Here is an 11168-nt window from a genome sequence, read left to right as displayed (position 1 = left end):
GTATGAGCTGGTCACCTTCCCTGCCAACCCAGACCTGTGGGGCCTGGGAAATGAAAGAACGGCTTGGGACCGGGGGATTTGGAAACGTCATCCGATGGCACAATCAGGTAGGGACTTCATACTGCTGCTGACAGGCAGGGGAAGGGCAGGGAGGGGTGGTGGGCAAGCCCAGCTGGCCATCTGAACAGGTAGAGGGACTTTCGCTCCATAAGGTCATAGAAAACAGGAAGAAAAAGAAGACTAGGAAAAGGGACCTCAGGACTGCTAGGCTAAAGATTATGCCGCCTCCTAAATAATTGGAAAAAAAGTTCTTCTCAGTCCCAATTACATATTTAATCTACATGTTCGTACTATCTTTTAGTAGCATATCATATGTATGCACAAAATACACAGATCTGCATGAAAAATGACATGATAGGATAAAGGATAAAAAAAACATTTCAAATATATACATATATTATAGCCAGGCACTGGTGCTTCATACCTATAATCTTAGATACTCGGGAGACTGAGAATTGAAGGACTGCAGCTTGGGACCAGTGTAGGCAGAAAAATTTGTAAGACCCCTTTCTTCACCAATAGCTAGGTGTACTTGTCATCTCAAACTACGTGGGGGGGTGAGCTTGGCAGACTCTTGATACCAGGCTGGAGTGGGCGGGATAGTCCATGAGACTTTCCATGGAGGGAAGCTGGATATGGTGCCTTGCATTTGTGATCCTTGTGGGGATGAGAAGCCTAAAAATAGACAATAGTGGCTTTGAGATAGGAAGCAAGACCTTATCCTAAAAATAACCTGTGTAATCAGGGAGGCGTGGCTTAGCAAGTGTAGGGCCAGCCTAGCAAGAGCTAGACTCTGTCCAAACTCTACTTGTTCCCTATAGCAGAGTTATTTTACTCTTAGTAATGTAACTTGGGTAATGAAACACATAATTCTGCATGCCATAAAAAAAAATGACATTACCCAGCAACATCTTTTTTTTTTTTTTTTGCCAGTCCTGGACTTGAGCTCAGGGCCTGAGCACTGTCCTTGGATTTTCTCAAGGCTAGAGCTCTACCACTTGAGCCTCAGCACCACTTCCAGCTTTTTTCTATGTATGTGGTACCGAGGAATCGAACCTGGGTCTTCATGCATGCTAGGCAAGCACTTTAACCACTAGGCCAAACTCCCGGCCCATCCCAGCAACATCTTTATAGATCCATCTGCCATCCTGCTTGTGATCCTTGAACTCTCCTCAGCATACCTGAGTATCAGACAGAGAAGGCATGTGGCCTTCTGATAAATGATCTGAGATTGTTTTGGGGAAGCTTAATTATATATTTTTTATTCTTGAGTTCTGTTCTTAGACAACATTTGGAGAACCTATACCCAACTTGGAGATCACCGCTGTGGGGAACCTCTACTCACCAAAAACCTAAAATCAAGTTCCTGACCCGAAATTGAAACTCCGTAAAGTCCTTGAAGGAAGTCCTAGATTTTAGCTAATGGCTGTTGAGCACCTTTCTGAACTAGAAGGAAAGAGCATGCTGCCAATCATGGTCCTGGAGCCTGTTCCCTTACAGCAGCAGAAGGATTTTTCAAGGCTGTTGGATAAATATCAAAGGGTCATTCCAGGCATTCATCCTCCTGACTTATTTAGTTGGAAAACACTCGAGGCCATTCCTTGAGTCTTGTCAGTTCTGAGTTGAAGGAGGGACTACTGGAGGAGCGTGGGGGCTGAGATGGAGACCATTATATAGTTCTGTAAGTAGTATGGCATGCCCAGCTTGGATACTAGAATTCCAGCATGACCTTTGGATAAGGGTTCCTTAAACTACTTTGCTGGACATGGTGATGCATATTTATAAGCCCAGGACATAGAAAGCAGAAGCCAGAAGATCTTGAGTTTTACACCAGCCTGGGCTACAAAATGAGACTCTATCTAAAAACAAAACAAAACCTAAGAGGAAAAGTATATAACCATTCATGGCAACTCTGTCCCATCCAAAGTGTAGGTCTAGCATTAAACAAAGGCCAGAGTATTGTATGGTTTCGACAAGTACCTGGGCTACAACTGCTTTTAGATAGCCTAGTACTTGTAAGAGTCAGCTTAACTGAAGACATCGTGGCTTTCTTCATGAAGAGTTCTATCCACATAGTTCCTGTGTCTGTCTTCTTGAACTCAGAATGGCTTCCATTTTCTTTGTTCCCAGATAAGATTTTTTTTTTTTTGGCTTTATAGGTAGGGGTCTGAGAGAGAGAGAGAGAGAGAGAGAGAGAGAGAGAGAGAGAGAGAGAGAGTGTGTGTGTGTGTGTGTGAGAGAGACAGAGACAGAGACAGAGATAGAGATAGACAGAGAGCTTTTAGAATTACTATTTCTAGTTTTCTACTTGCATAATTCTTCGTTTCTTTTTTAAAAATCTTCCTTCAGCCTTCTGGGGCCCTTTCATGGTTTGTCCATATACTGCCTGTATACTACCTTCCAGCTGGCTCCCTACAGGAGCTTTGTTTTTTTAAAAAAATTTTATTGTCTGTATAAAGGGCTTAGAGTTAGTTACATTTGTTAGGTAGTAGGTATATATTATTTCTCACACATTGATACCCCTTCTCATGTTTTTGTCCCTGTTTCCTCCCACCCCTTCCCAATCATCTTGTTTTCACCCCTTCCCTATTTCAAGTAAACAAATAAATGGATATACAATATACCAGGTAACAAAGTCAGATACAGTAACAACATGAGATTAACTATAAGGCAAAAAAAAAAAAAAGAGAAGAGAAATAACATAGTACATTAAGAACAATAATCACAGAAGATAAACCCCTTGTTTCCATATCCTAAAGTTCATTTCATTTAGTCTCATCCTATGTGACCTAATGTACCTAGGTTTTGAGCTTTTATAATCCTCTGCAAGGAAAGTCCTAGATGTGTTCTAATTATTACAAATGAGGGAAACCATTGAGCCTGTATTCCTTTGGGTCTGGCTTACTTCATTTAATATTTTTTTTTTCCAAGTTTCCATTTGTTTACGAATGGGGTGATGTTATTCTTTCTGATGGCAGCATAGAATTCCATTGTCTATAAGTACTACATCTTCTTGATCCAATCATGTACTGAAAGGCAACTGGATTGGTTCCATATCTTCACTATGGTAAAATAATGCTGCAAGAACATCATTGTGCTAGTGGCTTTAGTATGTCCTTGTTTCTGGACATTTGGGTAAATGCCAGGGAGTGGGATTGCTGGGTCATAGGGGAGCTCTTATGCTTAGTTTTTTTTTTTTTTTTTTTTTTTTTGGCCATTCGTGGGGCTTGAACTCAGGGTCTGAGCACTGTCCTTGGACTTTTCTCAAGGGTAAAGCTCTACCACTTGAGCCACAACACCACCTCTAGCTTTTGTTTATGTGTGTGGTACCGAGGAATCGAACCTGGGCCTTTGTGCATACTAGACAAGCACTCTACCACTAGGTCCCTCCCTCCCCCAAGTTTAGGCTCTTGAGGAATCACCATACTGCTTTCCAGGGTGGTTGAACAAGTTTACACTCCTACCAACTATGCTTCGTTTTGAACTAGTTTTCCTCTCCTGGAAGCTTATATAATTCTGCCCCTTTCACCAAGATCAGCTCTAGATCATATTTTCCTAAACTCTTTACAGACTGCTTCATTCCCTGAGAATTTGATTCTCCATTGAGTTCCTTATGTCCACTCCACTTATTTGATAGGTCTCCTATGCTACTTTTGTGTGTGTGTGTATGGGTATGGGTTTGTTTGTTTTTTTGCCAGTCCTGGGCCTTGAACTAAGGGCCTGGGCACTGTCCGTGAACTTTCTCAAGGCTAGAGCTCCACCAGTTGAGCCACAGCACCATTTCTGGGTTTTTTTCCAAACCCAGGTCTTCGTGCATGCTAGGCAATCACTCTACCATGAGGCTAAACTCCCAGCCCTGTGTATGTGTGTGTATGTGTGTGTTTGTATTTGCTGGTCCTGGGGCTTAAGCTCAGACCTGGGCACTGTCCCTGAGCTGTTTTGCTCAAGGCTAGTGTTCTACCACTTGAGCTACAGCTCCATTTTCAGCTTTTCGTAGTTGACACTTTCCTGCCTAGGCTATATTGAATTACAATTCTCAGATCTTATTCTCCTGAGTATCTAGACTCCAGCCATGAGTGTCTGGTACCTGTCTTCTGCTGCCTTTTATGTGTGAAGTAGTGTCTTGTAAGGGCTCTCATGTCCTAGTCAGCCCAGGCTGGATCAGGCTTTGGTTTTCTTTTTATTTCCCCGTAGGGAAGAATATATAGATAAATAGGTAGATAGATAGACAGACAGACAGACAGACAGACAGACAGACAGACACATACACACACATGTTAGGTCCACAAAATAATTCATTCAATCCACTGTCCTTGGACTTTCTCTACTACTTGAGCCTCAGTACCACTCCTGGCTTTTTTCTATGTATATGGTACTGAGGAATCAAACCCAGGTCTTGATGCATGCTAGGCAAGCACTCTACCACTCGGCCAAACTCCTGGCCCTTTGACTTAGTCTTTCTAAAGAATTACATTATTTGTATTCTCTATAGATTCTGTTATTCTTCATTAGCTCATTTATAACTGCTTGGGAGTCAAGTAAGCAGTATGCTTCTAGATTTATAGGCATGTTCTAGTTTCTTCTAATGACAGAAACCATGCAACCCATGCTTCTTTGGTCTGGCTTACTTCACTTAACATAGTGTTCTCCAAGTCTTTCCATTTTTTAGTTACCTATTTCCACCATGGTAGATCTCAAGCCAGCTCTTGAAAAGTCCTGAATATTTATTTAACAGTAGCTCCCTGACTGGTCTTTGGACACACTGGCACTGGCCCAATGATGTAGAAAGGACAGTTATAAAACTTTCAAAGCAATCCATACCAGAAGCGCAGACTTACGATAAACTTGGTGGCAAATGAACAGGACTCTGTTTTGATGGTGGGATGGAAAGTGGAGATGAAGTTTTGTAGAGGGATGAGGGAGAGAAGTAGTTGTTGATAAATAGTTGATGATGCTCACCTAAGAACCTGCTGACTCCAGGAAGCGCTCTACTGTCCTCACAGCTGTTTCTTAGTTTGGGAAAGCCTGATGGCTGTCTTGACTGCTTAGTAGTGGCCTTTAATCCATGTCCAAGGTCAGAAGATGGGCAGCTTATTATGTTCTAAATGTGTTTCTCTTCATAGCCTCTGAAACATGCAGCTGAGTTAGAGTGGTCGATTACTTAACTCTAGGTAAAACATAGTGCTTGTATTTAATGTATTTTCCTGTTATCACATGTGTTTTGTCTACAATCAAGGGAATATTTGAAATTAAGATCTAAAAATGGGAATCCTCAGACATGAAGCCGAAGAAATCAAGGTTGTTATTTATAGATTGATGAATCCTCCATGTATTTAAATCCCAGCCCATGTTCTTTCTTTGCTGTGGCTTCTCCAGGTGGAGGACATTTTCAGAATACTCCCAGTGTTTTGTAACAACCTAAACTGTTTTGAAATAGTGAGGGAAAACTTAGGAGGACAAAATATTTGTCTTTCTTTGTTAACTCCAAAATGAATGTAAGTTGAACATTCCTAATCCAGAATGCTCCCAAGACCAAAACATTTTGAGTAGCCTATGATATTCCATGTGGAATATTCCAACACACCTGCCTGGTCTCATGATAGATCATAATCAAATTGAAGGTGCCCTGGGACTATAACACATTGCTTTAAGGCTGTGTGTATAGGGTATATATGACATATAAATTTTTTAACAGCTGGGTGCAGTGGCTCACGCCTGTAATTCTAGCTACAGGATCGTGGTTCAAAGCCAGCCCAGGCACTAAAAAACTGAGACTTTTATCTCTAGTTAATCACTAGAAAAGGGGAAGTGGGGCTCAAGGGATAGGACAGTAGCCTTGAACTGATGAGCTCAGGGACAGGCGTCCAGGCCCAGAGTTCAAGTCCCATGACCCCCCCCCCCAAAAAAAATTGTTAGACTTGTATCCTGGTCCTATAATATTTCATTTGTATGAAGAAGATACTCCAAAATCTAAAAGCATCTGAAATCTGAAATACTTTTGGTCCTAAGCATTTTGGAAAAGGAGTGCTTAATCTGTATTTCTAGATGAGGAAGAGCAGTGTGACAAATGACCGTAGCCCTGTCTCCCTAGAGTTTCCTTTACAGTGTAGGCCTTGACAGCCCTTGCTATATCTGTATTTCATTACATCTCCAGTCCAAGGCTCAGCACAAACCATTCGTCAGTGTAGTTTAAATAGGTAGATGTTTTCAATATGATCTTTATTACATACTGTGCAAACCACTTGTCAGTATTGTTTAAATAAAAGATTACTCAATGGCCTCAAATCCTGATTCTGTCACTTGTTCAGATTTTGGGTCACAACTTCCCACACGCTGTGTGGACTTCTGAGATCCCCTCTGTCAATCCCAGTCATGACCTGCAGAATGTGGTACAGCTGTCCTCTGGAAGATCAGAAAACATCCCAGGATGTTTCATAAACACTACCTTTTGTGTATGCTTCTAATGTGAAAGAGGCTGGGCAGTGTTCTCTGGGCTCCTGTGGGCTACATGAAAAGATGGAGAAGGTAATAAATGCACTGGCTGTTAGAAGTCAGAGTATTGCCAATTCTTCAGTAGTACTAACATTGACTAAATGGGACTAAGTCACTTCTGCTCATCTAGTGTTTTGAGTCTTGAAACTGCGCTTGTTAGTTAGTTCACTAAGGATTTATAGGGCATGGGCTTTACCTCCATTATAGATATAAAGGGAAAAAAGATGCTCGTGTCCTAATATGTTTACTCTGTAATTGAAGCAACAAATGAATAGTTTTGGAACATATTTAGAAAATCTCAATGTAAGCAACAAAATGTATGAAAATATGGGGGGAAATGAGAGAAGAGGGTGACATTGATTAAGATATATTACACTCTTAACTTGTGGACTTGAAGCCTCTGTATAATTACCTAATAAAGTGTGGTAATAATATCTGCCATTTATTGAGAAAGCTGTGTGCAGCTATGCTGGCTAATCTGTGCACATTCCTTTGAGTGCACATTGGGACATCTTACCAGTCCTGCATCCCACTCCATACTATATGAAATGTATATGTACAAGATTTAGGGTCCTTCCAGCATGCATTTTTGTAAAATGAGAAGCTGGGAAGATGGTCTATAAGGCCATATTCTAGGAGGCCTTCATGGGGAACACCAATATTACTGTGTCAACTGAAGATTCTTTGAGTTTGCAGTTCTTCGTATTTTGTACATAGAAACACATGTAGAGTTTTGAAGTTCGGAGTCTGTTTTCCTGCCTATACGTTGTACCTTCCTGGTGTGTGCTTTATGGGGGGCTGTCAGGGAGGTTCATGTTGTAGCTTCCCAAGAACACATAGGATGTTGGCACAGGTCAGCTTGCTTGTTAGAAGTGAGGTCAACTCTCAGGTTACTGCCACCAGAACTGTAGTTTGGGGGCACTGCAATGCCTAAGCTTCCTCAGTGCACCAAATGAAAGAGGTAACCAGCTAATAGTCATCCCCAAAACCCTATTGAGTGTAAGTAAGTAACCTCAATGGAGGACATTGTGCTGCTTACTGGTATAAAGGCCAAAGCCCATGGGAATGGACATATCTGTAGTTTATAAAGAAGAAAATACTCTATTGCTCTATAGAAAACAAATCCCTGGCAGATAAGTACAATGAAGAAATTACCTGTTACGGAGACATGGAGGAGAGTGGAGAGTAAGTTGTCTTGCCATGAGTCCATGGTTCCTGTGCAGTAGAAGCAAGAGCACAGGCCCAGAAAGCACTTGAGCAAGTAGAGCTGGTGATCTCCTCTGCAGCAGTATTGAACTGAGGAAGGGTGGCTGGGAAAGTCCTGGAGGATCTTCAAAGGATCCTGACACAGGTTGTCAGGTCAGCAAATACTTGCTGAGAACTGCCCATTACTAAGTGCTTATTTTATAACTGTGAAAAGTGTGTGTGTGTGTGTGTGTGTGTGCGCGCGCGCGTGTGCATGTGCACACATATGTGTGTGTGTGTGTGCGCGTGTGATTTTTCTTGTTTAACAGGTGAAGAAGACAGTATCTATAGGTGATTTTCCCCACCTATAGATATGTCTTTCACATGACTAATGAAAGACTGTTGGAATTTTCCCCAAGTCTATGTTCCTTACACTACCCAAGGCTTATATTCCCTCTAAAGAGGGAAATCATTAGTAAAACAATGAAGACACTTGGTGTAGGATTATTAGGTTGAACCATGTGGAAGCATCATTTTTTTTGGTTGGGGGTGGATATAAGATCACATTTTGTGGGGGGGGGGGTGGTGTCATAGGGCTTGAACTTGGCCTGGGCGCTGTCCCTGAGCTCTTCAGCTCAAGGCTACCGCCCTACCCTTGAGCCAAGCCCCACTTCCCATTTTCTAGAGGTTAATTGGAGAGGCTCAGGTCCTTTGGTGCCTGGGCTGGCTTTGAACTTTGTTGCTCAGAGCTCGGCCTCTTGAGTAGCAAGGATTACAGCCATGAGCCACTGCGCCTTGCGCCTGGCCAAGATCACATTTTAAATGCAGTTTTATTGTTACTAAGATGTTGTATGGAGGAACTACTATGAGTACATTACTTTTTGAATATTGTCAACCCTTTCTTCCAGTTCCCCCCTCTCAAGGCTGCCCACAAGTTACATAGTTTATTTTCCATATGCTTGCATCTGTTCATGTTTCCTCCCTCCATTTCTAGGAAGCACCATTTGTATAGATCAAATTAGCTAAATAGCAGGAGCATCATATACATGACTTAGACTAATACTACTGAGGCAGAGAGCCCAGTAGAAATCCCCCTGGGAGGAATGAATGGCAAAGGGTTTGTGTAGTAGAGAGCAAGACTCGACACATTTTTAGATTCTGGTTGGGTGGACAAGGCAGGATCTGGGCAGGCTAAGAGGTGGGGATAAAGGAAATAGCAACCTGACTGGGACAGGTGCCCTGCAGCAGTCAGGGTGAGGTAGTATACTCTCACCCTCATGAAGTGAGGTTGTTATTCTGTTTGTCTCCACCGTGGCCTTCTCATAGGAGACAGGTGAGCAGATTGCAATCAAACAGTGCCGACAGGAGCTCAGCCCAAAGAACCGAGATCGCTGGTGCCTGGAGATCCAGATCATGAGGAGGTAAGGTCCTGGTGCCTAAATGGGGAGGTCTTTGTGCCTAAGGAATGTGGAAATGACTCTGTAGCAGTAACCTCACCTGCTGCATCTAGAAAGGAGGATCTGATTTGGAGGTGTGGCTCAAGTAGCAAGGTTCTCAGTTCAAACCCTAGTACTGGAAGAAAAGAAAAAAAAGGGAAATAATTCTTTCTCCTCCATCTGACACCTCTTCCAGAATGTTCTAGATAGGAGCTGTACCACTTGAAGCATACTTTTAACCCTAGCAGACACTTCTAGAGGATGAGTATTTGAAGACTTTACTGAGCCTCATCGTCAATTTATATTAAATAATTTAAGATAAGTTTCATAGCCAAGCATGGTGGTGTGTGCCTGTAAAAAAAAGGAAAAATCAAAAGTCATTTTCATTATGTGCCCAAATGTGCACATACTACCTTTCCACTTGAATAGCAAGAGCTTAGAAGTTTCTTAGTTTTCTCCACTATTAGAGGCAGCTTTGTGGCCAGCAGTTTAGCCTAGTGATAGAGTGCTTGCCTAGCATGCATGCAGACCCGATTCAATTCCTCAGTACCACATACATAGAAAAAAAACCCAGAAGTAGTGCTGAGGTTCAAGTGGTAGAGTTCTAGCCTTAAGAAAGCCCAAGGACAATGCTCAGGCCCTGAGCTCAAGCTTAGGACTGGCCAAAAAAAAGGCAGCAGTGATTACTCCTAAAGAAACTTTAGCGTCACATGATATACTTACAGATACCTTACTTGGCTCAGGGTACTGAAAGTAGCCTGGAACCCTGAGGTAAGCCATGTCCTGTCCACGTCCTTCCTCTGTTACTTCTGAGACCCTTGGTATTCCTGGTCTTTGTTGGAAGGTGAGCTTGGCTGAGACACAGAAACAAGGAATAGGTTTGCGCTAAAGTTTGGGTTCTGATCTCATTGATTTTTCTCCTTCCTAGGCTGAACCACCCCAATGTGGTGGCTGCCAGGGATGTCCCTGAGGGGATGCAGAACTTGGCACCCAATGACTTGCCCTTGTTGGCCATGGAGTACTGTCAAGGAGGAGATCTCCGAAAGGTGAAGGTCCTGGGACTGGGTCCGTAGAAGCGAGGGGTTGAGGGCCTGTCACCATGCATATGTCATTGCCAGGAAGCTGTATTTGCACAATGACTTGGCTTCGCTTTCCCAAATCGCTCTTCCGTATCCATTTTGGGGTGATACGTGAATGTGAATCAAAAGACTGAATCAGAAGCCTTCTAAGAAAACCACAGAGGGACTCTCTTAACTTTGACCTACATTACTGAAAGGACAATGAATGCATCTCCAGATCAGAACCATAAGAGGTCAGAAAAGTTACACAAGACACCTCCTCCCCTGGCATGTCAGAGCACTACAGGTTCTGGGAGGCGAGGTGTGTGTGTGGGGGGAGGGTCATGAGGCTTTGAGCTCCACCTGGGCCCTGTCCCTGATCTGAGCTCTTCAACTCAAGGCTACCACCCTACCCCTGGGCCTGGGCGTTGTCTCTGGTTTCTTCAGCTCAAGCTACTGCCCTACCCTTGAGCCAAGCCCCACTTCCTTTTCTAGAGGTTAACTGGAGATTAGAGTCTCAGGTCCTTTTATGCCCGCAGCTGGCTTTGAACCTTGATCCTCAGATGTCAGCCACCTGAGGAGCTAGATTTACTGGCATGAGCCACCACACCCGTCTCTAGGGGATCTTTTTGTTGTCTTTATGACACTGCTGCACAGTAACCAGGAAGAGCTCTGGCTTAGTCACCAGGGAACAGAGTCTCCCCTGACTCATCTGCTGATTTTGCTTCCTTTGTTCTCACTGTGGTACCTTCTGTGTCTCAGAACTCGCACTGGAAGTTGGGCAGCCTTAGCCTGCTGTAGTCTCAGCGACAGTTCCATGCATACCTCCACATGTTCTTCCCAACCGCTCCACATGACCTGATTTGCACGCAGAATCTCATTGTGGCTTTTAGCAGCCTGGTGACATTAGTATGTAGATAGTACTCTTGCATTACTG

At 43.2% G+C, this 11168-nt stretch overlaps 1 protein-coding gene and 1 long non-coding RNA gene across 8 annotated transcripts in view; one reads left to right on the top strand and one right to left on the bottom strand.

The window, feature by feature from the left end:
- Ikbkb (inhibitor of nuclear factor kappa B kinase subunit beta) overlaps positions 1–11168 on the top strand; it is a 59294-nt gene continuing 48126 nt past the window's right edge. For both annotated transcript variants that reach the window (XM_090353864.1, XM_090353863.1), the window contains exons 1-3: positions 1–107; positions 9064–9158; positions 10102–10219. In XM_090353864.1, coding sequence (XP_090209990.1) covers positions 3–107; positions 9064–9158; positions 10102–10219 — 318 coding nt within the window. In that variant the 5' untranslated portion in view covers positions 1–2. The remainder of the gene's footprint in view (positions 108–9063; positions 9159–10101; positions 10220–11168) is intronic.
- On the bottom strand, positions 4726–10889 carry LOC150049056 (uncharacterized). 6 transcript variants are annotated; one of them, XR_016539012.1, is made up of 5 exons: positions 10697–10889; positions 9897–10027; positions 9235–9309; positions 7708–7767; positions 4726–5186 (listed from the first exon to the last, which is right to left on the bottom strand). It is a non-coding gene; the product is annotated as an uncharacterized LOC150049056 (long non-coding RNA). The 6 variants fall into 6 exon arrangements; XR_016539011.1 differs by lacking the exon at positions 4726–5186 and adding an exon at positions 6346–6564; XR_016539010.1 differs by lacking the exons at positions 4726–5186; positions 7708–7767 and adding an exon at positions 7782–7894 and having other exon boundaries at positions 10645–10889.

Source organism: Megascapheus bottae, chromosome 20 (genome assembly GCF_031878675.1).
Source record: "Megascapheus bottae isolate mThoBot1 chromosome 20, mThoBot2.hap1, whole genome shotgun sequence".
NCBI lineage: Eukaryota > Metazoa > Chordata > Mammalia > Rodentia > Geomyidae > Megascapheus > Megascapheus bottae.
The sequence above is the reverse complement of the archived record's forward strand: the minus strand, read 5'-3'. Positions and strand labels throughout refer to the sequence as shown.